Below are 27,557 nucleotides of genomic sequence, written 5' to 3'. Positions count from 1 at the left end.
GCTGCCTGTTGTTGAAAATCACCATCTACTACAGGATTTTAGTCAATAACTCTGCCGGGCTACTCATCTTTAATTATTCTTCAGGAAAAAGATGGCAAAATCAGCCTCCTCCTAACCATAAAGCCGTCACCTTCAAAATTCTGTGATGTCCTTGACTATACACTGTACAATTGTATATGCTCAACTACATACTGTAATTTAATTTTATTCATCTACCATATATGTAGTTACATACAGTCATTCAGTTACATTCCTTGAAATGAGAACCTTGATCTAATGCAAAACAGATCTTTTAGTAAAGTCCAAACCCTGAGATGTACATGTTCACCAATTGTACGTGTACTTGGACACGACTAGTACACTTGTGTTTGTGACCTTTCCATAATTCCACTTTGCAGGTTTCTTAATGAACTGGAAGGAAAAGAGGAGTTGGTCACGCAGACCTTTCCTTATCTCATAATCCGAAGCCTCAGTAGGGGAATTGTAAGCAACTTTATTACATGTAGAAAAGGGGTTGTGTCCAGAAGTATCAGAAGCTTTTCTAGAGTGGTTTTTTGCACGGGGCAACTTATACATTGTACTTGTTATTGTTTGTCGACTAGTCTAGCATTGGCAAAGACTTCATGTACAGTTGTAGATCTCTGTTGTTGTTGTTTTTTGATATTTCAAACACCAAGAACAAAGTGGAGGATAATACATACATTGTACATGCAAGTATTAACTGCTTGTAGTGTTGAAGTCTTGGTCAGCAACATGGACAACAGTCTTTCTCAGAACTACACTTAACTCCGTCACTCAAAGGAGCAGAATTTACATGTATCGTATAGATTTATTGATGCATGCAAGCATTGAGCAATCCAAATTTTTTTGTAGATCAAAAAATAGGACAAGGATGTCCTTTCCTATAATTCAAAAATCTGATGATAATAGCTAATAGAAAGTCCTGCCTGCTAAATGTATGTACACACTATAGGTTTCTGATGTAAAGCGTGTGTGGAGTTTACGCCAGTCACTTCTACTGATGGACTTTGAAGATAATTCTTCAGAATCTTTGAAGCAACTTCTTCACCAGTGTATGATCCATCCCGTGTACCTGAAGTTAGAAGAGGTGAGAAACAGCATTAACAACCTACTGCAAAGAAACAAACCTGGGAAAGTTGATGAAAATATTTTTTCCATTTTCTGTCAACTTTTGTAGCCTCTTAATCATCTAGGCACACCCATAAATGAAATGGCAAAAAGAGGAGGCTACCCCACAAAAACTTCTAACTTCTGTGGCCTGACGTAGTACTGACCAAGCATTGAAAGCCTCAGTTTTACTTAGATCCACACATCATTTACCCAAAAAGGCTACTGTTAAAAAAGACAAACATCTTTGGGCTAAGCTTAAGTAGATCTTAACCTCTGGAAAACCTCCTCAACCTCCTTCAAAGACTACATTTTAAGTGTGTATGATGATGCCACCCAGACAATAGGGAACCTTGTCCGCAGTGTTTTTGTTCCTCCAGACCATCAATCAGATCTATAGAGAGTGACCAACCCTGGAAAGGTGTGAAAATCTCTGACGTCAAGTTGAGCTGCAATCAAGTCAGTGTTGGTTTACTTCTGGATCATTTTTCACTGTTTATTTATACGACACCATCATACATCCTGTAATGGAACTCTTGAGAGTCCCTCCCTTTTTGTCAAGTTTGAGAAGTAAGGAACAAAAGCTCAAGGAATAAAATTGGAAAAAAAAGTAATGTGTGCCAAGATATCATACAGGCACTCTCTGCCATTCTCTAAAATCTAGCAGGGGCATTACAAAGGCAGAAGGGTACTGCATTTAACTGTTAAAGGCCAGAACCTGTTGAGAATGTGGTCTTCTTCATCCCTTCTTCTGCATTTCTATCCTGCTAATAACCACCAGCTAAATCTTATTTACACCTGTAATATATTTAAATGATCTTCAATTCAGTGATAATCAACTGAATTCATGTTCATATATGTTGAGTTTTGAAAATAAAATAAATGTGATAGATTAAACTTTCAGCATGTCACAAGCATGGGATAAAGAAGAAATCTAGGATTAGGTATACACTTTTAACACAATGTATCAGAGCTTGACGTTGCGACTGCTGAGGTCACTAAAGCGACTGATCTTTTTTCACTGGGCAATAACTTTTCACGCTTTTCACTGAAATACTTTTGCTGAGGGACTACATGTAAATTTGAAAACTTAGGGCCAGCTGGCCCCAAGGTCTTTTCCTGAAAGTCAAGCCCTGCATAATTATTAACATGGATTATTGCACCTTTCAATAACATGCAAGTTAACCTAACCAACAATTACATATTCGGCTGCCATCAATCCTTGAAGAACCTTGGAAAAAAGTAAACAAAATGGGTTGAAATGTTCCAATAACAACCCACACACATGAATTTTTGAACCCATTAAAGAAAAGTGCTGTTTTCTGAGAGGTCCGCTGACATGATTGATGGCAGCAAAACATGAAACCATTGATTGATCAGAATTCATGTGCTACTGAAAGTTGTAGTAAAATGCATGCTCCTTTACTATTGGTAAGGCTTTGCCTTACATGTAAATCAAATATTTCTCACAACAGGGGCGACGTTTTCTGAGTTACTCATTTGGATTAAATCCTGAACTATCAAAGGAGTTCCACAAGACAATTAAAAACCAGATTCCTTACTGTGCATTGTAAGTTACATACTTTGTACCATAATGATATAATTGTTCAAGTTAATATTATCATGTTTTTGTATACTTTTTCACCGGGAGCACGAGGTTTTTTATCATTTGTGGTTGGGGCAGGGCTCGAATAAAACTTGAATTCCAGCTTACCCATGAGAGAAGTAGCTCTCAAATTTTGCTTGCCCTGGGCAATTCTTGGTTTGCTGTTTTATTGATTTAGTTGGCAGACGTCTTGCCTAATCCCTTCCCCATCGCCCAGGAGGAAAATGTACTAGTCCCAGACCTGACAGCACTTTTTTTGAACCCTGGAGGGACTAATGATGATGAGTAACCCCACATGTTGTTTATCATACTCGCAGTCCACTTACAGGGGTCTCAATATTGTACATGTAGGTTTCTGAGCAGATCAGTGACAAAAACTGCAAATTCAGCAGCTAATGCAAGTGTTTACTAGAATGCCATTGGTTTTAAGGAAGGAGGGATAAAAATCTTGATGTATGTGGAAAGAACAAACTTACGCTGTGGAATCTTACACACAGGAATGTCCTCAGTCTCTATGGCGAAGTCTATTTCCGTGCCTGGAGAGTTGCTTCTGGAGCTTACTTAAAGGTTCTTCTGATGATTAACTTTTCACTTTGGTAGTTGCAATAAATCCAACCTAAATCTATGGTACACTACAGTATAATTCTATTTTCCTTTGTGTGACTTATCATTGTTTTACAGTTAATGTTCTTTGCTATCCTCAAACATCAAGAACATACATTTTTGTTATGTAACCATTCAAGTCAACTTTTACTTGTAGCATATGCAGAGAAGTGAGAATTATGAAAATGATAACTCATTGTGTACGCAATATTAAGCTGGTTTATATGTACTTTATTGCAAGCGTTAATAATAATTCACCTCAGTCACATTTTTTCTCAGGTTTTGGAGGAAAACTGTCTGCAAGATCTGATGTTTTCTGCTGTTCATGCCCAACGCACTGGAACTCAGTCCATGGCATCAAGACTCCGGAAGGTAAGCATGCTGTAGATTAGAGTTCACATTTAAGATTAAAACACTTCAATAATCACAGTTATTCAGGTCTTGGGACTAAAGTTTTATTAACTGCCTGGCCTAGTAGCTAGTGGTACATTGTATTTCAGAATGTTATTTTTCACTTGTCAAATATCTTGTTTTCTAGTTAGGAATTCCATAATACTACAAATTCTTCTACACACAGGTGGCCCAAGCTCATGATGTGAAGAGTTATCTCCTTGCATGGTGAGCTTGGGTTGCCTGTGTTCTACTACAGGTTTATTGTGGGCTTTATTGGCTTTTTTCCCTGCATGCAGGTGTTGGAATACTTTCATCAGCAAAAGAAGCAGAGAGGAGTTGATGAAGCTCTTCTAAGGTTGTATGAACCAATTATATGGAGAGCATTCAAGGTAGGGACTGGATATAGCCCATCAGTGTTTACATCATAATTATTATTTAGTTTGTTAACTGGCAAGGGGTGAGTTACTCAACACTGAACAGTGTGTTTTTTGGGGGCTCTCTAACCCTGGAGCAGGGATTTGAAATCATCTTAAAATTTTCTCTCTGGAAGAGGGGAAAAAGTATGCTGTAGTGCCTCCCATAAGCGACCACCCAAAATGTGAATCCTTGGTGGTTGCTTACGGGAAGTGGCCACTTACGAAGGCTTAGACTGTATTGGGTCAAAATTTTGCCTCATTAGCACAAGGTAACTGCAGAGACTTACCTCATGTTTTAAAATAATGTGTTATTCATGTGAAAAGTCAATTTTGAGAAAAAAATCTGGTGCTTTGCATTGAGAAATTGCTGTCTCTTGTACTTTCCAGGAGTGCGATAATGTACAACATTTTATTATCCAATTTCTGCTTTATTATCCGTCAAATGGTCGCTTACGAGAGGCTAAAAACAAATAAAGAAAATTCAAACTTTCAGCTCTAAATGTGGTCACGGTCACTTATGAGAGGTGATTACTTACAAGAGGTTCCAAATATAGTGATTGGATTTAGAAACTTTGGTATTTTGGAAAACTGGTTGCTGAGGAGAGGTGGTTGCAACTGGAAGTTCGACTGTATTTTAGTTTTGACTCTGGAAAAAGGTCCTTTTTCGCAGAATCCCTTATGACTCATGATCAAGAATAGATGTGAAACTGCACTCCCCCTGTGGCATAATTGTTGAGCCAAAGATGAATCTAAGTGGGCACTCTGTCATGTATCTGGTATTTCTACCCTGGAGGGCAATTTTTATTGTGTACTGTACTTATAACACTGAGCATACGTAGTATTCAGTATTGTCTAAGACAGGGTTCATGAACTCATTAATTTTTAATTTGGAATTTTTGTCTGGAATAAAGCTGCAAATTTATCTTTTGTTTGTGTTGAACAGCTCCAGATTCTCAGGGAGTCAGTGGCACACCCCAGAAGTAAATTTAAGGAAGTAGCCCTCTCCCCTGTCCCTGGTCACTGGCTTTGTAATGCTTACTACACATGTACCTGTTTTTTTCTTTTGCTAGTGTTTGACCATAACGACCCAGTGCATTCATGTTAGTCATATTCAAAAACCAACTAGGAATATGCGTGTGATTCATGTTTTTTTTTTTGTTTTTTTTCCCCCTACATGTAGGTTGCAAATCCTATGGTCAGGGCTAACGCAGCAGCTTTGTTGACAGATACCTTCCCATTGCAAAATCCAGATGCGGCTAATGAAGAGATTGATGCACTCCTGCAGAAGCAGTTTGACATTATGAAGGTACCGGTATATTAAAGTTCAACTGAGCATGGGTCTGTACATTGTAGCCAATCGGGACTACATCATACAGATGTGCAAATTAGCTTAGCATAGTCTACACGTGCGATGAGATAGTCATACCCTTGGATCTTGCGTCCAGATGACTCAATAACTTCTAAGTTGTGAATAAATGACAAGTAGACACTATAATTTATATAAACATGATGCACAGAAATTACAGTGGAGCTAAATAAATGCGATCATCATGTACAGTGTACTTCAGAAAAGTATGATAGAATAACAATTCCTAAGGGTCTACTGTCGGGTTGGTATGTACATGCATGTTTAACTACAATCATGTAATGTAATTAATTACATGCGCCTAGTTACAGCTATACATGTATGTTAACTAGTCTTGACTAATTAATTGTTTGTACTGTGGACAGGATCTGCTAGAAGACCCATGTCCTACAGTCAGGGCCACTGCCATTCATGGTGTCTGCCGCATCACAGGGATATTCTGGGAGCTTATCCCAGCACACATCATTAAGATGTTTCTCATGACACTGGTAAGAGAAACCCTCCGGGATCAGCATGATAAGGGTCTAAGTAATTAATTTGTCTATTTTGATTGAGTTGGGGAGAGACGTCTTTAGCTGAGGATGACTATTGTTTCTTGGTGACTTGAAAGTCATTATTCTTTAGAGTCAAGAAATTATATGCTTACATGTACGCTGCACCAACACTGACACTTCGCTCAGGTTGCCCAAACATCAGCTACATGGATCAACAGCATACCACAGCAAGTTGCAATCGTGATCAATGCTGCCCTCACCAGGGCTCCTGGGCTCAAACCATTCTCCATGTTTACGACAGTGTTTTTAAAAGTAATGGTACAATGTAGAAACCACTAGGCAAAGAGAATTGAGTACTTTGTGGAGGGAATGAACAGTGCTAAGCAACCTTGTTTTAATTTCTTAAAGTTTATCAGACATGTATTAGTAACCACATTTGATTTAAATAAGCTTGAATATTTCAATTGCTTTAATTATTTGCAATCAGCCAATGCTTGCAATTGGTTTGTCGTCCTTCATAACCTCACATTGTACCTGCTGCATATGTGGTCTGGTTGCCCAGTGCACACGAAGACATGCAATTTGAGGATATTGTCCTCAAAATGTACCTCCAAATTCTGTTATAAAAGAAATACAGCACAAGCAATAATAAAAATAAAGTATTGAAAATGAAGCTTAGAGTAAATTTTGACCTCAAGCATTGTTAATCATGTCTTCAGTCCTTTGCATGTATTTATTCAGGTAACTGATCTGGCTTTTGACACTTCCTCTTGTGCCGTCAGAGTGGCTGTGTTTCAGGTAATACATATTTTTGTTGAGACAGTTCCAAAATATTAAAAGCAAATATATAATACTGCTACTTATTAGTGCAGAAATGTAACTTTGACTTTGATGGTGCATCACAGTTTTCACCCAGTACTCAGTACAACCGTTTCTGGTTGGTTGGGTTTTTTGTGTTCTACTGGGGAAAAACCATTTTCAGTTGGTTTGGTTGATCAACTTTTTCAACCGGCCTCAAACCAGGTTGAAACGGTTGAAAGAGCATTTGCGTGATTGTGTCACGTGATTGTAGCTCGTGTAAGGACTATTCCCAGGGCTTACCGCGTTTCAAGTGAAAACAGTTGGAAAAGTGTGCTATTGAGAAATGTCAACCATATCAACTCAAACCGCTTGCGGTTGAAACGGTTTATCCCAATAGAACACGACCTTAATGTTGTTTAAGATTTTTCTCCATAATGCAGTGATACCATGCTTATAATCCTTCAAATATTTTCACTTGTACAATTTGTCTAAACACATCATGAGACTGGATAGCCCCCAACTAAACCTGGGGAATATTCGAGTGATATTCCCCAATTTTCAGCCTCCATTTTCAGCTTCCATTTTCAGCCTCCATTTAGCTCGACAATATGATCGGATGTTGTTTTGTCCGTGGTCGTTACCTGTTCCTCAAAGATCACTGTTCTCCTTGAGCTGCTGTACGCTCGCGGAAAACTGTTGCTTCTCAGAGCAGATAATGTCCATGGACAAATGTCTGAGCATATTTTTGTGCCAAATGAAGACTATAATTTATAAATGTATAGCTGTGCATGTATACTGGGTGGAGATAAACTGCGAGAGTTAACTGGAGATCAGCTACTGTTAGGTTGGTTATGCCATTTATTTCTTCATTTCCAGCCTTCAGTAAGGACAAAAATAGTTAACTAAAAGGACGATTTTGTAAATATAGCAGGCTACATTACAATTCACCCGAACAGACTGCAGGAGACAATAAGCAACAAAAGAAGTGGAGACACGTAAACAATACTTAACAAAAGATAAACATATTGATTTAATTGAGGCCTTGAGCTACTGTACTGTATTTTAATTCCAAGCTTTCGCCATTCTATGGCATCATCAGGGAATGATGATGCCATAGAACGGAGAAAGCTTGGAATTAAAATACAGTACAGTAGCTCAAGGTCTCAATTGAATCTATATTTATCTATTCCAAAATGCTACTGAAATACAACTTCAAACGTTTATTGATACTTAGCTGTACATGTAGCGATAGTTCTTCGATACCTTCACTCCCTCCATCCCCACCACCAACACCACCACCCCCCCCCCCCCCCGCCCCCGCCCCTGCCATTCAATTGCTGTATGGGTGCGGTGGTCTACACAGCCATGGAGATACAATAATACAATAAAAGTTTTACTCAGTATGTAAATGAATAGATGCGACAAGTTGGAAAAGTAAACACAAAGCAATGACAAATGATCAACAACAGCAAAAGTAAAATTTATAGGCACCCTGAAAAGAAGTTTAGAAGTTAGAACTATGTTAAAACTCCCTTAAGGAAAGAAAAACAAAGACTCTGAGAAAGTGAATTTTACAGTGAGGTGCCTCAACACTTCAGTCGTATACTGAACATTTGTTGTTCTACTGTAGACTTCTAACGCACTAAATTATTAATAGTAGTTCATCTTCTTAGAGCAGCCGGGATATTTCATCTTGAGATGTGTATTCATTAAATGACTTCACTGAGTCCTTTTGAGGCCTCCCTACAATCTCCACCTAATTGATTCTGGCCAAGAGTAGCCACTGTCCAGAAGGTCAGCAGCATCTCAGTCCGATATAGAGTAGTCATTTCGTACTAACATCTTCACAAATGTTTCAAGGGCTTGAAATTCTTGTTGGACAATCGCCTCAGCCACCCACTCCTAAAGTCTATGCTGAGTAATTTGCAAGATCTGATACATGATCAGTCAGAGAAAGTGCGTGTGGCTTTTCTTGATGTCCTGCTTCTTGTGAAAGGACTCAAAGCAATTAAGGTTGGTATGCAGTGTCCGAGTGCTGTAGTTAATAGTTATTGTTATACCTCCCAACTCAAATACGTTTTCCGATTGGAGGAGAACGTGTCACGTGTCGTGGGCCAAAACTCTCTAACTCCCTAAGGCCAACTAAACTTTTTAACTCCCTAGGGAAACAACAACTTGAACTTTCGCCTTGCACGCGATCAGGTCGTGCTCCTTGAAGCCAGGGCAAATTGGTGTGCTAGTCGGCGTCGAGCAAATAATTTTTTTCGCAATTTTTTTTCTATTTTTGAGTTGAGATGTATAAAAACAAAGCACTTAATGACTGGCCGCGAAGGAAACAGTGAGTTTTGTTTCCCCAAAACCCTTAATGTTCATCGAGGCAAAGCCGAGGGGAACATTGAGAGTCTTGAGGAAACAAAACTCAGTGTTCCCTCGGGGCAAGTCATTAACTGAGAAGTCTAGTGCTATCTAGTTCATTATTGCATCTCGATGCCGGCAACTGTTATTATTATTCTAAGCTGGTTGTCATTTAATAGTAACGATTCTACATCCAGCTAAAAGGAATCAACATTGAAAAAATATATATATTTGTTAAATTGTTTGTAGGCTAAGTTTTGATCTTCAGCAAAGTCTGTTGCATTTCTTTCTTTTTTTTTTGCATTGCATTGCATCAAGAATCTATGTCTTATTCTTTGCTCTTATATTAAACGGTGCATTTCGTTTTATATGTTGCTACCGTAATAAGAAATTGCCGTAACTGTTAACAACTACCGATGCCTTTGCACTTGTCACAGTTCTGGAACATAGTTCCCTTGGAGCAGTTACTCGCTCAACTGGAGGTGGAAAAGTCTGCTTCAGTGATCAGGAGACTCGTTAAACTGCTCGTCAATTCATTTCATCCGATATCCAAGGGAGTTGACGTACAGGTGAGCTCAATGACCATAATTGTAGAATTGAGGGACAACTTGCCACATCTTAATCTAGATAGCGTGTTACATTATTATATTATTTACAAAATGCTTGACCTTGAATCATGAAACCAATGTCAGTTTTCGTGATTTCATTTCATCCTCTTCCTAATCAAAGCGGTGTAGGAAACAAACTACCTTGTTGGCGATGCAGCTCTTTAGAGATTCGTGTAGTGTTCCACATTGATATTAGTACTTCAACTTGCCAGCAAAACTTCAGAACTAAACAACAGTCAAGTGACCATGCCTGAAAGGTGTAGTGAGTCGAATCAATTGAATCTGAGATGTCCCTGAAGCATGGAAAAACTATGGACCATATAAAAAGAGAGATGTGTGCTCATATGTATTGCTACACGTAAGCTACCCTGCAAGGCAAGGATTCACTTCTCTTTGCAGACAGAGAAGGGAATCTCTGTCTCGCAGGATATGCTCAGCTAAGCAGCCATCCTGGCTGGAATCTGAACAGCCAGACGATGCATACACCATAGCAGAGGTGAAGCATGTTAAACCATGTCACGTGCAAGTTAACATTAAATAACCCAATCAGGTAGGACTGAACAAAGTGAAATACCAAAGAATACTTATGACGTACTGTATGTATTCTTCGTACAGTCAAACCCCTATCAAGCGGCCACCCCTATTGGGCGGCCAGTAATCAAAGTCCCGATGAGGGTTTTTCTATTGTTTTACCTCTATTAAACGGCCAGAGCGGCCACTATCCATTTCCCGAGGGTGGCGGTTTAATAGAGGTTGAACTGTATTTCACTTGGTTAATAATATTTACGGGTTATTTATTGTATAATCTCCATATTTCTTCATGTTTGGCAGAACATTTCTTTCGTCTACTGTATCCCTGTCATCCTGATCACTAATGTTATAAGATTTAACATGCAGGTGACCCGCTGTTCAGCGTTATGGCAATCCAACCCTGTGGCTGCCAGGAAATTCTATCAGTATGTACATCTGCACACAACAGTGTCTGCAACAGGTATCTACAGCATAAGTGATCCTTATCATACCGGTATTTCATTTGGCATCTGGGATCACAACAATAGATTTACTCGGAAATTCGCGAATCGCATTTGCCTTTTAGTTACTTTTCACGCATCACAGACTCGTTTTTGCCCTTATCACTCGTCACGCAAACCCTTTGTAACCCTGGGTCACAATAGTCTCCTTCGCAGCCGTTATTAGGGTCGTCACGCAACGCTTCTCCCCCACGTGTTGCGTGACGACCCTAATAACGGCTACGAAGGAGACTATGGTCCCAAAGGAAGAATAAGGGCTGAGAATCCTGAGTTTAGCCTATTAATGGTGATTGTGTTCATCAGTAATATCTTGTAAGTTATTTATGGACGATGAAGTGGATAGGAAACAGAAGTTACGTTTTTACTAAGGTTAAAGCAATTTTTGTTTCAATCGGACTTAAGCTCGATGGCTCATACATGAAAGTACAGGCACGTCACTGTAGTATCTGTAAGATTTATTCAGTTAGGGCCGTGGGGCATATCGTCAATTTAGATTTTCTCTTGCCATTTAACCATGATTAAATCGGGTATTATTTTCAACGATTTTGTTGTGCTTGTACAACCAGTAAAGTAGCAAAGCCTCTTTCATTTTGGGTGCTTTGTAGCACGGGGTGTAATTTTATTTCACATGTCAAGATTTTAACAGACGTGGAGGGGGCGGGGGGGGGGGGTAATCGTGGATGGTGTTTTATCAAAGAAAAATGCCAGTGGGAAGAGGCGGAGGAAGCCTTAAGATAAGGCCAAATTTTTATCTCTCCCAGAAATCTGGCTGAAATCAGTTTTATTTAAGCAAGGTAGGGCTGCTTTGCTTCCATGGACTACAAAGTACATCTGTTCAAATCAATTAATACTAGCGAGATCGTACGAAGTATTAATTGGGTCTAATTTAGTTCTGGCTTTATCTGGCTTCTTGCTGGAACACGTAGTGTGTAATATAAAAAAAAATAATCCAAAATTAAGTCTGTCAAGAGCTATGTTTACTAGGTTTTGTACTTTGTCAGTTGTCTCTCCTGAAGCAACTGCTCCATCTTATTTCTATTTCTTTATTGGTTTGTTGCTCCAGGCAAGTTTATGGCGTTTCTTTGCAATTGCCTTGTGAAGCTTGCAAAGAATGGAAGTGATGAGAGCGACATCTCTGTGGAAACTGATAGCCAAGGTTCGTCAACTCCATCTTGATCAAAACTCCATCATCTTCTGTTTATGTGGAGCTTTCAGAGCATACAAAGCTTAGCATTGACTTTTCATGTTCCATCCCCGACCAAGGCAACTGTGCGTTTCTACCAAGCTTTATAGTTTAACATTAGTTCCACCCAAACTCATACAGTATACTAATCTTGAGGAAAATAGTTTTAAGGAGTTACTTACCTGTTAGAAGAAGTGATCGAGTCCATGTCGTTTATGTTATCTTGAAGTTTGTTCCAGAGTCAGTCCTGGGGCTGCCACTGAATAGCCTATTTACAGTTCCGTGCTTAGCAGTCGAGCCTTTGAACAGAAGCAAGGCTAGACTTGGCATTGTTGTGATACAATCTTTGTTAGTTTTCAAATGCAAATGATTTTGTTAACATGCTAACCAGTTTCTAATCTCTGTCATCACAAGATCAACCCAACTTCGCTTCCATGCAGACGCTAGGTTACATTTCACAGAACTTGTTTGCCCTGTTCCGAAAGCGAGTGTATTCGACAGTGTCCTTCTGGATTGCGACTGCATCAGAAATGTCGCGAATTTCACAACATTTATCCACTACATGTAAATCAGAATTTGTTATTTAGACGTCACGTTACGTTTGCCATGAAAAACTCTGTAAACAAACACTTTTCAATCAGGGCCGGGTTGTTCGAAAGACGGTTAACGCTAACGCAGGAAAAGAAAAGTTACAAAACTGACGAGTTACAAAACTGAAATCAAAATTCATGCTAATCCTGGGTTAGCCTAATCGGGCTTTGAACAACCTGGCTGATGGTAATTCAATTTCTTGGTCAGCGGAGGACAAGGAAAATGCAGAAGGCGTAGAAAGTGTGGACACAAGCAATGCCAGTGCCTTAGCGGGAATGGCCGAAACTATAGCCATTTGCTGGGGAGGCATCAAAGACCAACTGGACAAGGTACAATTCATGACTCTTTACATGTCAGGGTAATTCATTGAAGCATTAAACATGAAAGGAAAAAAACAAAAAAAAGAGGAGGATATTTCGAGGATAGTCACTTTTACATCTTCACCATCTACGGGTATATTACGAACTCACAAAGTGACCAGCTCCCAGTTGGCTTGATAGCTCAGTTGGTAGAGCACTGTACCGGTATCGCATAGGGAAAAAGGGCAAGGAAAATTAGATTTTATTCAAGGTCCGGGAGTTTTGTGTCAGGTCAGGGAATTTCTAAATCCCTGTTCAGAGTCGGTGAAAAGTCGGGGAATTTTATCTTTAAGTTGCCGCAAGTTATTTTATTAGATGTTTTCGTATAGACAAGTTTTAAAAAATTATCTGAGCCATCCTCATTTTTGTTGATTCATGGCAAGAATAATCATTCTGCATGGTCAGTGAAAATTGCTTTACAGTCAGAGAAAAGTGAGGGATTTTTTTAAAAATTTATCCCGCAGTTCAAATATATGAGTTTTTACTTGTACAAAGTGCATATTGTTGATAATACCATCTGGCCTAAACACATTACAACACATATCTTATATCATGACAAGGAATAAATAGACGTTGCAATGCATAGCTGCATCTGATTGCCTTCGTAAGAACAACGTAAACAAAATGATCCAGGGAAATTTTCCTGTGTATTTCATTCTTAAACATGTTTTGCAGAGTGCCAACGAAGCAACAAAAACCAAGTTGGTCGAGAAATTCACAAGGGCGCTTCCAAAGCTGTTTGGAGCATTTAAGGTATGAGATCTTTGGAAAAATTTGAATGTGAGAAAAGAGACTGCGATTTCATCAGGCTAGCAAAACACAAGATTGATTCACCTCAGTATAAAAAGCGATATATTAAGCCTTGTAGAACCAATCGCTTATTATTTTTTCTCTTACAGAATCCACGCATGCAAGCCGCCTGTTTGGTGATCGCCGGATTCCTCCCATCTTCATCACTGCCAGTGTTCAGGTGCTCTGATCAAATTACCTTTTGACGATAAAGGCTATTGCCTATGTCTCTTAAAATTCTCAGGTTGTCAGAAATAATGTCGTAGAGAAAATTAGGTGGCAAGCAATTTTTCCTGCTCGCTTTTCACTGCTCAATCGACGAAAGTAAGGACAGAATACACTGTGATTTCAATAAATTTTTGGTGTTTATTTTCTCAGTTTTCCAGGCCTATGGACGACATAAACTCCATTTTTGTCTTGGTCTTTACGTAGTAAGGTTTTTGCGGAAAAGTTTAACGCCTTACGCGGTCAAAAAAAGGCACAAGGATGAAATATGCTGTTATTTCATTTGTTTTAAATGGTGATTTATTTCGATAGGCACGTCGAACTTAACTACGAAGTGTTAATTTTCATTCATTCCTTGCACACCTTCGAACTGACAAACCTAACACACAAATCCGATGATTTTTGTCTGATTATTATTTTCAGTGCCAAATGCCTGTCATCTCTACACACCCTGCCTGCAAGTACAGTCGACACTGAGTATGGTCCGTTGTTGAATTGCCTGTGTGCCTGGGACAGAGTCACTGAGGTACTGCAGCTTATCAACGAGTGGATCACGTCTGGAATGAGTGGAACAGTGAAGGACACAAAAACGGTAATGATTATCACGCTTAGAATACTATCACTTGGTATCACTAACTACGGGTACGGGCAGAGAATTATGAATTAAAAAAGTCAAAAATAAATGTGACTCGGCGCTCCCATTTTCGCATACTATACACGTTTCTATTTCTTCTCTTTGTTTTGATTTTTTTTCTTTTTTTGGCATTGCATTTGATGTGCTTACATACAACATCTCACCAGTAAACGTGGAAGCAATGATTTCAAAACAAGTATTTCAAATCCCGTTGAAGCACGAATTTTTTCAGTTTATCTCCAATTACTGAAATTCCATATTACATTCTCTATAGATATGCAGTTCATATAATTACAGCATATGATTCTTTTCCCTGTCTCGTTTGTTATCGGAATACCACTCTGTTGTGTGGGCAATTCCGCAAACTGTACTTATTTTAAGAGCACAACCCAGAACTGTAAGCTCAGTTTTTGACTGACAGATAAACTGTGTCGTGTAACCAAGAGCCTCTTTTCGTGTTTTGCAAGAACCAAAGAAAAAGGTTGAACGTAACTTTTTTTCCCCGCACCTCAGGGACAGAAAACAAGGCAAAGAAAGAAGTCGGTGACTTTTCAACTCCCTTCCAACAACAAACACGTCTTGGCGCTTGATTTTCTTTCTTGGATTATGGTAAGGATGGGTCTGGATCAGTTGGTAATTTCTCTCAACAATACCCAAGCCAGAAGGGCGGCGTGGATTCTTGTGGACTCGCACTATTGATGGAAAATTGGCCTGTGCTTTTAAAATGTTTTATAACATAGATAGGACCCTGCGCGCGCTCTAATTGGTCAAAAACCTGTGTTTTATCAGAGTGTAAAACATAGAAAAGGCGTGTTTTATTGTTTTTCGCCACATTACCTCTATGTCATAAAGCAAATGAAGAAACCTAAGCCGTGTATTACACTGTGATAAGATACTCCCGACATTTGAGAACACTCGAGAAATGTAGAAAGCACTCGCCTACGGCTTGTGTTTTCTACATTTCGCTCATGTTCTCAAATGCCCGTCGTGTTCTACCACAGTGTAACACACGGCTTAGGCTTCCTCATTTGTTAAATAGAGAAGCCTTATTTAGTCACTGAAAAAAAAATTAACATACAATACAATTAAAAACATGAAAATACAATATAACAACTTACAAAAAGAGAAATTACAACAGGTGAAAATAGCTAACTGAAAAGAACTATCTATATTACACATAAATTACGAATTACAGTTATCATAAACACTCACAAGAATCAATAACAAAAAGTGCTCTAAAAACTAAAAAGGTTTCGAATCTTGTTTTTGTCTCTTCCGAGCTTGTCGTTCAAAAATTTAAGAAGACGACTAACTTACTTCAGATTACCCCATTTTCGTGTTCGTTATTACAAGAGATTTTCCTTATGGCTTCCCAAAAATTAATAATACATCCACTCACTGAATTTGTGATTTGAATTTTTCATTTGACATCATCCTTAGGCTACCTAAACTCTAATGCCTTTTTTGCTCTGTTCTCAATGGATAATTAGATAGCTAATCTTTTTGTTTAAATCCTTTTGCAATTCAGTTGGCCTTGGGTTATTCATTTGATCATTGTTTGTTCTCTGTTCAGGGCGAGCCTACTTGCCGCACAGCAGTGCAAGAATCTTATGAGAAACTGCGACAGATTGCTGATAGTCTGAAACAGATAATGGTAAACTTCTAAAATTTAGACGCTTCTAATATTTTCCTTTTGTTGGAGCTATGTGGAAATCGTGGGTTATAGAAGTGTTTGCACGGTGTTGCTTTTAAACAAGCAAAGTAAAACTTGATTATATTTGTATTTTATGACGAAAGACGGTTTCCCTTTTTCTTACTGACGAAAGAAAGAGCTATTAATTGTTTTCTGATAATTGGCATCATAAGATCCATAATGCCAACTGGCGAGAAGCAGTAGCAGTGTACAATGTACTAAGAAAACTTTTACTTTACTTTACTTTACTTTACTTTACTTTACTTTACTTTACTTTACTTTACTTTACTTTACTTTACTTTACTTTACTTTACTTTACTTTACTTTACTTTACTTTACTTTACTTTACTTTACTTTACTTTACTTTACTTTACTTTACTTTACTTTACTTTACTTTACTTTACTTTACTTTACTTTACTTTACTTTACTTTACTTGCGCTTTGAAAAGTTGTTCCATGATCTGTGAGAAAGTGTCTTTTTAAGTAGTCATGAAGCAAATAATTTTGATGGTATCTTAATAACCGGATCAGGCGGTCTATTTTTAACAACAGGGGAAAGGAAAAAAAATTAGTGTAGGTTAATGGTATCTGTCACCTTCCGTGCATATTCTCTTAACTTTTGGCTGCTGGAAGACTACCTTAAAACACACATCGGAGGTTTGAACCATTGCGTCTTTTTTATAAAGCTATGTTCAAGATGACACATACCCGAAAGGTCTTGCACACCCGTAATACAGTCACATGCCTTACGGTCACGCGTTACAAGTTTAGCTGACAACGTCGACTCACATAGATTTACTGCAGTACTATCATTTTACTAGGCAAAAATTGAAGCTCGTCTTACATCAAGTCAGTCAACGCAGGAGAATCTGTCTCAAAGCGATGAGGAATTTTTCCAGAAGGCTTTCCGTGCTTACTGTTTGTCAGAGATCCATCTGCATCACATGGTTAGTATAGAATTAGTTACTGTCGGTTCCAAAGGGTGAAACGGTCGAAATTGTCCGTAAGTATAGGTGGGTCACAATGTTTATGTACACGCACCTTAGTTTTCTGAAGTAATGCTACATGGAAATGTGCTTGTTCCAAAAACATGTTTTCTTTTTTGCACGGCTACCCACCAAGAAGCAGTTATGCACGAAGAGACTTGTTGTAGAGACATTAGAGCAGGTACATAATGTGCAGGGATTCGTCCTGTGTGGGCATACCGTAAACTTTCGAAAGTAACGACTCCCCGAAAGTAACGTCAAAAAATTGTAAAAATTCTTCAGGGTAGCAGGCACATTAGACGTTGAAACTTCGGTGAGTGGAAAAGCCCAATGTTTGCTTGCTAGAAGTGGAGACAAAAAAGTAAGCTTTTAGGAGTGACCTTCTCCTTAAAGCATTACGAATTTCTGTCTTTTATTTCCTAAAGAACTCAGTCCGACCAACTTCATATAACGTGTTTTGTTCCCCGAAAAGAACGAGTCCCCGCAAGTGACGAGCTCCAAAGGCTGCTAATTCCGAAAGTAAAGACGGTCATTACTTTCCGAAGTTTATGATAAAAGGGCTTGTCGCTGTCACATGTCCCTGCTTGTCTGTGTACACATTGTATTTATGAACCTGCTACACGTCCCTACAACAAGTCCCTTCAGGCGTATTCGCCCTAACTCCGGGCTTACCAAAGCCTTAACTCAATGTGCCCTTTGTCAAAGGTAGCACTTCATATAAAACATTGTTGAATTTTCTCAAATTCCTTTTAGGAAAAGAATGAGGATTATGGAGGTGCTATGGCGGCCATGGAAAATGTTCTGGTGTGGGCAGACAGAGTTTTACTACCCATAATGAATACTGATAGGTAGGTACCTTCAAGGCGTTCGTTTATCTACTGACATGTTCCATTTCAGCGTTTTCCCGTTCCTTGTCTTGGAAAGTAATACGTTGCTGTGTAATCATTGCAACATGTTTGTCCACAACGTTTTTCACCACTTCCCCCCCCCCAAAAAATTTCAGTTTACTTAGTCGTTAGTATACCGAAAAAATTTTCTTGACGAAATGGATAGAAATAGAACACATTTTTGAACAGTGTTTCGCAAATTATGATCACTGAAATTGTGTAAAAGTTCAAAAAGAATCCTGAACCTTTGTTACGTTTTAATTAGCTTATTCTTGACGTTCGCAGTTTGTAATTTTCGCCAAAAAATTGCGTTAAGTGATATTTTCCGTGCAAAAATAAAAGGCATTATATTCCTTTATCAGCGGAGAAAGAAAGAAAAAAGAAGCTGCTATAGATGTGCTCTCTTTGACAATTGTTGTCTTTTCGTTAGTGATCTTCAGAACGTATCACACAAGGCAGCTGAGAGCACCAAACGTGGCTATGAGGATGAACAAATTAGTTGTTTGGTGGTAAACCTTGTCGAGGTAAATTATGCTTAGCTCCTAGATATCTATTTAATTTCATTCTGTCCTTGTCTGTCGACAATACGGATAGGACAAACTCTTTCTGGAAGAGATAAAATAAGTGACAATTGCTTCTATCCGTATAAATCGTCTAGCTATCTCAAATGCCGTACTCTGATTGGCTACGCTACTCACTATCTATTCTGTTGTAGATAGTGAGTAGCCTAGCAGTGTGTGGTTGCTACCAAAGTGACGGTCTCTTCTTTGCGAAGTGCCTGTGAAGAAGATTGAGATAATTCTCTAGTTTAGTTTTAACGACTAGTATAGATTTATATTAACACAATTAGATTATATGTCAATCTAAAACAGTCTGTTGGCGAGGGCTGCGCCCGATTCTGGTGTACATCATATTACAACATAGTGCAAATGCTCGACTTAGCTTGATAATGATGTGTAAAGCCACCGTCAAGAAGGTTTAAGTTGTGATAGCTTTCTGTGACTTTTGCATGCCTTTCGCCGTAAATTTTTCTTCTAATCCTCAGTGCCTTCTCGTGGCATTCTTTGGCTTGAATGTCCTGACCAAGGTTTCGTAGAACGTTTCCCAGGTTGTTATAACTTCCTGCTACTTCGGCATGTTCTTCTCCGTAAATGTTTCTTCTAATCGTCAGGGCCTTCTCGTGATACTCTCTTGCTTGACTGTACTGTTCCATATCACTGTGAACATTGCCCAAGTTGTTATAACTTCTTGCAACCTCGGCATGTTCTTCACCGTAGATCTTCTTTCCAATGATCAGTGCTTTGTCGAAGAATTCTTTGGCTTTAGTGTGTCGTCTTAGGTCACTGTGAACAATGCCCAGATTATTACAACTCCTTACTACGTCGGCATGTTCCTCGCCGTAGATCTTCTTTGTAATCATCAGTGCTTTCATGTAGTGTTCTTTTGCTTCGCTGTAGTCTCCAAGCTTGCGCAAAACATTTCCGAGGTTGATATAGCTTCCTGCAACGGCAGCGTGTTCCTTTCCGAGAATTGATCTAGAAATGGTCTTAGCCTTTTCAAAGAAAGTGAATGATAATTCATACTCGCATTGTAGCGACAGGACACGACCGTGGACTGCACAGATGTCAGCTTTCAACAGCTCTCCATCGCGCGTACTGCTAATGTACTGTACCAGTTCACAGGCTGATGTAGAAAAGAGATCGGCGTCTGATGGGTTGCTGAGGTCACAGCAAACAGCTGCTGTTGAGGAAAGCCACGAGGCAACATTGTCTGCGCTGATGAAGGGTTCTAAATTCTTCACCCAAGTATCCTTTGATGCGAACTTACTGGTGAGAATTTCATGTAGCATTTTGCAATGGCTTGCAACTCTTCGTAACTTTGCACACGCGTTCCCATTTTCAAACAAATGGTTACTCTCTATAAGAGTGAGAAAGCGAAAATTCTTGATCGCTTCAGATATAGACGCTATGAATTCCCCATCAAACGTTGAAACTCTCTGGAGTACTTCGTGAACAATGTTATGCACCCTTATATACGCCGGTTCTTCGTTCTCGCCATGTAAGCAAGTAATCAAGGACGATTTTAAAATCGTAGCCTTGATGAGTTCGTTTGGTTTTCCCGTAGTACGAGCTATGACGAAGTTAACAGCGACCTCAATTGGAAGAGACTCGGGTGCACATAGCGAAAGAAGGCGAAATATCTGATGGAGAACTTCATCGCTTTTCGAAGCTCTGTCTAATGCCATTCTAATTGCTGTTGTCATCGTACTCGAGTAAGCTGTGTTTTCTTTGGCAAGTGGTTCTTCTGTTCCTTCTCTTTCGCCACTAACAAATGTTTCCAGGTATTTTTCCCAGCTGTAAGTTGGAGAACCATGACTCACAACAGTTTGTACGTAAAACGCAGCAGCTGCTAAGGCAAGCGGCTGATACTCGAGAACCTCAGCAACCTTTTCAGCCTGCTCGTGATTTGAAATTTGCGATACTTGTTTCAGCAACTCTACTGCGTCCTCGGGCTGCATTCCTGCACTGAGTGACTCATGGTAAGTATGAGGAGCATTTGAAGGAATTGCACTGCTGTCTTGAGTTGTTATTAGCACCTGACCGTGACCCCACTCTTCACTGGCGGTTTGAGGCAGATGGCTACGAATTAAGGACAGTTCAACGACGTTGTCTGCTATTATCAACCACTTGGAGAACTGTTTAAACTTTGGGAAAATCAAAAGCTTCAGATGCTGAATCGACTGGCTTGCGCTGTTGGCCTTCAGGGCAGCTAGGTTGGTGAGAGCGTATTCCGTGATTCCCAGCTGTTTCGCCAGGGAAATGTAAGAGTCAGTCAGTGTTTCAAGAGTTTCTGCATTCAGGGTTGTTACAAATGTCAGATCTTCACCTTCACCCGCTCTCATTGCAAAGAAATCTTCTCCAATTTGACGCGCAGTTTGACTTTTGCCACATCCAGGATTTCCTGATAAGTAAATGGTACTGACTGCTCCATTACTTCTATCGTCAAGCTCTTGCATTTTCGTCATAATCCTTGTGACGTCTTTTGAGCGTCTGATGATTTTGTGAGATGGCTTGAAAGTGAGATCACAGAACGACTCAACTCTAGAATTAATCTCTTGAGTAAGGCAATCAACCTGCTTTTCCTTTCTCTGTATCGTGTCTTGTGCCACTTGTAAATCAGATTTGGTTGTCGTCAACTCTGATTGGAGATTGCTAACCTGTACCAACAATTTGGCTACTTCTGCGGTGGGAAAGCTCGTTTGCTTCTCAACCTCCTCTATATCACTTACTGGAAGACTCAAGGCGTTGAAATCAAGCAACACTCTTGCAACATAATTCTGGAACTCAGCGTCCGTAAGTTTGGCTTCAACATTATGAGCAATGTCATTTCGGACTTGACGAAGATCATCGACTTCTCTCCTGATGGCTGCACTTAGGGTTGTACCAATGCTATCTGAGAACAGAATCGCGAAAAACAAACAGCTACAGTCCCATTCTGCCGTGTTACCGTTCCGTATAGTCGTCAGATATCGCGCATTCTTCGAACGGCTTTTACGAGATTCGTTGCTACAAAAGTCCCGACCATTCTGTGGCACGTCTTTCCATTCTCCAAAGGTTGTGGTTTTATAACGGAAATCCCATTCTTGTTTGGAGATTTTTCGCAGTCCTTTCGGGAACAGATTAAAGGCGATGTAACAGATTCGAAAAAAGTTTAATTGTTCTGATGTATATTCCATTGTGAAAAGTGCTGTAGTGGAAATCAAAAAATACCGATTAAAAGGTCCATGCCAAGGACAGAATAACTATAATAGATTGAAAATTAAACAGAAATTATGGGATTTTTCGTTGTTATTCACTTCATCGGTGCAGCAATTAACCTATTGCGTGACTTGTTTGAACGCACGCGACGAAATGAACATAAGTCGCGCGAATCACGCAAAGCGGAAAGGCCAAGTCGTTTGGGTAGAATTTCATTCTAACTGGGTCTAGTGACTACAAGTGTACAGTTATTAAAAATATTTTCCCTCAAAGTAAGAGATGAAATTTACTTTTACATATAACACACTATCAAGAAACCCTGAGGTCGCCAAAAGTTTTCTTTCCCAGTCTTAGCTAATGTGTTAGAGATTCGATAAATTCAGTGATGATAACATGTGGTCAATATTTGTGTTGAACTGAGTAGGATGTATCAATAACACGCAATGAAATTCAATTCAGCATCTACTGTGTACGTGAACTCACTGTAAGATAATCGACCCTGGAAAAATGAAGATTTTCGTCCAACGCTTCAAGGGAATCATTCACTCTCATTTTTCCCCCTGTCCTTTCTATACAATCGAAAATAAACGAATCTGTCGACATAACTTCCCCGGTGGTCTACAAAATCCGTTTACCTGATCCTAAGCTCTTAAGATTTCAGTTCATACCGTCGTTAGCTTTGTAGAATCTCGTCCGACTCGTTTCTTTACGACAGTGCCAAAGCGTGACAATATTTAAATGCAAAGCTTTCCTGTAGCAAGGTAAAACTTACCGATTTGGCGAAGTTCCGATCAATTCAAGATCCTTGCGACATCAGACTTTGCTGTCAATTGCAAGATTGCCGATTTGCTGAGTTAAGCATGTTTAAAGTTTCCTGTCTAAATTCAGCTATTGAGATCTCAAGCTGTTGTAAATTCTAAAGGACACAACCAACACCCACGGTATCGCCACTGAATATACTAATGTTTACTGAAGGGCACTCCAGAATCAAATGTGAAAATCATAAGTTCCCCTCGCGGACGATACGTATAGCAAACGAAACGAAAATGAACGTGAACTATGACCCACTCTATTCTAACTTTGGGCGATTTGGTTACATATAAAACAGGCGTGAAGGGATACCCCATATATCAGCTCTGTGATCTCCGAGATAAGTATAGAATCGCTCTGATAATGACCCTAAAATCAGTTGTTTTCTATTTTGAGTAAGGTCGGGTTATTTTAAGTAATAATGCGGTAAAGTTACAAAATAGTGTCTTAGGGGTTATGTCTTGCTATATTTAAATAGAACTTAAAATCTGTTTATGGTTTCTCGTACTTGCATGGGTTTCATGTACTCGCTACTTCGTCCAAGAACTTTGATTTTGCCTTCTGGGAGGTTCTCTTCGTTTATTTTCCCCTGAACTAGCCAAAACCACGCAAACCTAAATATGTCAGTTAAACTTTTTAATAACCATTTTGTCCTTCAAGGGACCGTTCATTTTTTATAAGGTAGGGGGGGCTGGTGGGATTTGGGGGGGGGGGGCCATGCGAAAAAAAATGGCTTTCGAGGGGGGGCCATCCCAAAAAAATAAGGGAAAAAGGGGGGCTCACGTGAAATATTTTAGTAAAACTTTAAAATGGCATAATGTTTGAATATCAAAAAAATTGCTATAGAATAAACATAGAAGGCAGGATATAAATTTATTACAAACTTTCCTTCTGCTTTAAAAAAACGTTTGGCGACAAAAAGCACTTGTAGCTACTGAAAAGAAGTATTTAACACTGTTATTTTCGAATGCAACTTTCACTGGCACTCATCTTCATCTCCGCTGTCGTCGAGTTCTTCGTCGCCGCTTGTGCTGCTATGGGAGTCTCTTTCACCAATGCTGTAAGAAGCAGCAATGCTTTCCGCCAGAGTGTACTCTTCAGGGTACATGAGGGTGTAAACATAATCTCTGACTTCCCGCTCAAGGTTGGTGGTGATTCTGCTTCTTGCAGCATTGGTGAAATAATTCCCTTCCAAGAGCTGTGCGATGTATGGCCCATCTCTTCTAAATATCGACGTGGCAACATCCTCAACTTTAAGACACTCTTCCGGGACGGCCGTTCTAGGAGGGTACACAAGGCATTGTGGAAGATCATTTCCTAGCGGGTTTCCAACACAGATTCCATAAACTCGTTGGACGTTGTTTTCAGTCCGCTTCCTCTTTCTTTCATTTGACTTTCTGCGGGTTTCTTTTTTTCTTCTCCTTTTGTTGATGTGCTGTTTGAGTATGCCTTTGAATATGCTGTTATAATTGCTCTTCTTATTTTCTAGTGCTTCCATGTCCTGCGTGACCTTCGTCAACTTAGCTTCTGTACATTTGATCTGTTTTACATTAAAACTGTGGGCAAATTCTTCGCCCTGCTTTAAAGCAAGCCCATTGGACTGAAAGAGTGTGGAATCGTGTTCCTTTACATCTTTCAATATGACATTCAACTTTTCCACCATTGCTCTGTGCTCTTTGATGGAGAAGTTCAGTTTTCTTCCATCACTGGGCTTCAACTGGTACCCTTGCATGGAAAACTCACTCGCCCTTTCTGAACAGCCATCGGCACCTAGAAAAATTGCTTCTTTTGCATGTAAGATGTCAAACTGCCTGGATCGTTCAGCTGTAAACCTTTTCTTAAACGACTCGTCGCTTTCGCCATTATTGCGCATTTTGGAATGAGCCTCTTTCATGATGCTCATGTAGTAATGCGCTCTTTCCCCGATTGGATTAACAATATAAAGAAGAAAGAGCATGGAAGTGGCAGGCTGGTTTTATCTGACCCAGAGAGCGTTGCTCTATTTGCAGATAAGTTTATTGCCAAATCGAAGTTTGTGGTGGATTATCTTCAGCATCTCGAAGTGCTGGAATTTAAAAGGAAAAAGAGAGTAGAAGAAAAGGCAAAGTTAAGTAGGGAGGAGGATTATCCTTGGACTGAGTTGTGCGAAGATCTAACCAAGCTTAAAAAGCTACGTGTTCCAGAACTAAACAAGTACTCAAACCACCACGGGCTGAAGCAGCATTTGAAAAGCAGCAAGAGTGAGAAAGTAAAGGCAATTGTAAGACATTCATGCTCGCAGCAGAAGAGTCCTCTCAGAGCTGGCCAACCAATACTGAGAAATGCCAGGACATTGACACAAAATGACAACAGGGCAAGTACTGACAGCAGTGAAACGGATGAAAGTGACAATGATGAGTATGACAGTGATGCCATTGACTCTGGGGGAGAGGATGACTCAAGTGACGTCATTCTTGCATTCATCAATTCAGATGAGGAAGATGCCAATGAGAGGCCAAATGCCACACGCTCAGGGCGAGCCATAACTAGGAGATCCGAAATTGACTTCTCTTTCTTTTGATTTATTTTTTTAAACAACAGCTCTCTGTCGTATAGAGATTGTAAATATTGTCTTCATAGTGAGCACAATAACGTGAAGTAGGGGGATAATAGAGAAATATTTAAAAAGTTGAAATCTAAATATTGTTTCTTCAATTTTTTTTTTGCGGGGGGGGGGGTCATCCCAAAAAATGACCGCTATAAGGGGGGGCCATGTGAAAAAATTGGTAAGCTGAGGGGGGGTCATGCGATTTTTAAATGGTGCTTCCCAAATCCCACCAGCCCCCCCTCCCTCATAAAAAATGAACGGTCCCCAAAATGAGCAAGGATACTCCTCTCCCTACAATTTGTGACAAGTGGGGTATTCCGTGGTATACAACCCGAAAGCATTGCATGGCTGTTTTATACCATGTCATAGGAAACACCTTTGTGAACAAAATCAGTGCGACATGCGTGCGGCGCACGATGGGAAGGCGGATTGTAATACCGTCGAGTATACAACGACTTTCCTCTATTCTGATTGGCTGTAGTTTTCTGTGGCATGTTATAAAACTGTGTAGCGAGAGGCACTGTAGACTTAAAGACTTGCCAAAAGCACAATATAAGAGTCCTTCTGCTAGTTTTCATTAACGTGTGAATCTCGAGCCCAACAGTAAGTTTAAACCTCCCTTCTTCGTTAAGTTGGAATTGAATCCAACACTGGCGTTGAGTTTAAAAATAACGGTAACTGATATAATGAGGCAGAATGCGAGATGTCTGAACAGTGGGTACAATACTTCATATTACAGCATTAAATTTATTTTCACTAACAATGTCCGTTTTCAGACCGTTTTGACGTGCGTGAGCGAGATGGTCATGATCGGAATAGCAGAGGAAAAATTCTACAACCATGCGGCAGTTTTTACAACGTCTTTGGCAAAAATCGGTGAGTTGAGTTTGTGGAAACAGAAGCTCTCTGCGTCCTTACAATACTTTGAAAAAATGTAGCGCTTACTTTACCTACAACTCTGTCATGAACTTATTTATCAATTACTATCTCTTCCAACAGGTTGTAAAGCGGTGACGTTTTTGCCTCAGCTCTCCAAACTGTTGTACCAACTCGTTCACAGTATCCTTCTAAGAGATGGTAAGTATTCATTCTAAGGGCATTCCTATGTACATTCTGGATCAGAACCTGTCCCATTTGTTTTGTCCATCCTTATGGAGGGCGGGTAGGGGGGAGGAGGGTGTAAGAAAAGACTAGCTTTGTCTAAAGTCTTCCTTAGTCGAGGGAAGGTCAGGAAAGTGTGGAAAGGGAGGAAAATTCAAAGTATGCTGCCAAATTCTTTGGAACTGTGGAGATTTTTGTCAGTTCGTTAATTTAAGTTTCGCCGACTGTATAATTCCAAATGATTGTGACGTGTTATGACCCTACAAATCTCCTTCACAAGCCGGGTCTGTAATTACCTTAGCTGCAGTTTTGTGGGTGCTTAGCATCGGGGCGCTATAATTACAAGTAAATGCCGGAAACCATACAGTACATGTTGTGTGTGTCAAAGACAAATGGGTTCATGTTAGGTACATCGAGGGAGGGTTGGCTTTCTCGATTCCTCTCGAGAATTTTGGAACAAAGCATTGCAAAAATGAATTTGACCATAACTCGCTCTTCTTGCAGAATCAAGGAATGTAAATCTCCAAGGAGGGCCGGTGTCGATTGTGTTGACAAATGTGCTTCAAATTTTGAATTCCTGTGACAATACAGAAGTTGATGTTCTACCCCAGGTAAGAACTGGTCAACTTCAAACTGAAGTTTAACATGTTATATGTATATGAAATAGAACAACTGTTCTATCAGAGCGAACCTGATGATGTTGATGATCCGGTCAGTGTCTTTCTGTCTGTCTGTCTGTCTGTCTGTCTGTCTACATTTTCTTTACGGAGGTATTTATGATGTGGGTAGGTGCTTACCTGGGGAAACGTATGTCAAGACCAGGGATATTTTAGAGTTTAAGTGACTTCAATTTTTTCTTTGTATTCCGCTCATTCCCCAACTAAATAACTGCCTTTTCAGGCCCTTCTCGTTTTCCGACCTGCTCTGGCCGAAGGTCTTCTGCTTACTGAGCTTGGAAGACGTGGAACTGGGACAAATACTAGTCTTATGGCTCCTCTGGTGTCTGCTGTATTGACAAATATCGCACAACAGGTAGGATATGCGTGTTATTTATAAATAGCGCAGTCCATACGTACCGGCTGGAGAGGAATTGTCCTGACTAGCTTGAATGTCTACACATTTTTTTGTGACTTTTATCTCGTAATACGAAACA

General features: G+C 39.7%; 2 protein-coding genes across 2 annotated transcripts in view; one reads left to right on the top strand and one right to left on the bottom strand.

The window, feature by feature from the left end:
* Positions 1-27,557, top strand: part of LOC145486261 (condensin-2 complex subunit G2-like) — a 33,222-nt gene that overhangs the window by 3,259 nt on the left and 2,406 nt on the right. Inside the window, exons 5-30 of the mRNA XM_081464888.1 lie at positions 399-483; positions 974-1,108; positions 2,604-2,698; positions 3,232-3,301; positions 3,617-3,709; positions 4,027-4,119; positions 5,327-5,452; positions 5,878-6,000; positions 6,748-6,804; positions 8,668-8,820; positions 9,600-9,731; positions 10,668-10,761; positions 11,865-11,957; positions 12,783-12,904; positions 13,610-13,687; positions 13,834-13,904; positions 14,372-14,540; positions 15,096-15,191; positions 16,156-16,236; positions 17,097-17,222; positions 18,015-18,109; positions 18,579-18,672; positions 26,080-26,179; positions 26,303-26,380; positions 26,909-27,015; positions 27,305-27,436. Of these exons, the coding sequence (XP_081321014.1) occupies positions 399-483; positions 974-1,108; positions 2,604-2,698; positions 3,232-3,301; positions 3,617-3,709; positions 4,027-4,119; positions 5,327-5,452; positions 5,878-6,000; positions 6,748-6,804; positions 8,668-8,820; positions 9,600-9,731; positions 10,668-10,761; positions 11,865-11,957; positions 12,783-12,904; positions 13,610-13,687; positions 13,834-13,904; positions 14,372-14,540; positions 15,096-15,191; positions 16,156-16,236; positions 17,097-17,222; positions 18,015-18,109; positions 18,579-18,672; positions 26,080-26,179; positions 26,303-26,380; positions 26,909-27,015; positions 27,305-27,436 (2,698 nt within the window). The remainder of the gene's footprint in view (positions 1-398; positions 484-973; positions 1,109-2,603; positions 2,699-3,231; positions 3,302-3,616; positions 3,710-4,026; positions 4,120-5,326; positions 5,453-5,877; positions 6,001-6,747; positions 6,805-8,667; positions 8,821-9,599; positions 9,732-10,667; positions 10,762-11,864; positions 11,958-12,782; positions 12,905-13,609; positions 13,688-13,833; positions 13,905-14,371; positions 14,541-15,095; positions 15,192-16,155; positions 16,237-17,096; positions 17,223-18,014; positions 18,110-18,578; positions 18,673-26,079; positions 26,180-26,302; positions 26,381-26,908; positions 27,016-27,304; positions 27,437-27,557) is intronic.
* On the bottom strand, positions 18,689-22,948 carry LOC145486269 (uncharacterized). The gene is made up of 2 exons (XM_081464904.1): positions 22,679-22,948; positions 18,689-21,895 (listed from the first exon to the last, which is right to left on the bottom strand). The coding sequence occupies exon 2, from the start codon at positions 21,882-21,884 to the stop codon at positions 19,062-19,064; it is 2,823 nt and encodes a 940-aa protein (XP_081321030.1). The 5' UTR covers positions 21,885-21,895; positions 22,679-22,948; the 3' UTR covers positions 18,689-19,061.

Source organism: Orbicella franksi, chromosome 5 (assembly GCF_964199315.1).
Source record: "Orbicella franksi chromosome 5, jaOrbFran1.1, whole genome shotgun sequence".
Lineage (NCBI taxonomy): Eukaryota > Metazoa > Cnidaria > Anthozoa > Scleractinia > Merulinidae > Orbicella > Orbicella franksi.
The sequence above is the reverse complement of the archived record's forward strand: the minus strand, read 5'-3'. Positions and strand labels throughout refer to the sequence as shown.

Coding starts and splice junctions, on each gene's coding strand:
- LOC145486269 (XM_081464904.1), bottom strand. CDS start 21,884: ATGGAATATACATCAGAACAATTAAACTTTTTTCGAATCTGTTACATC.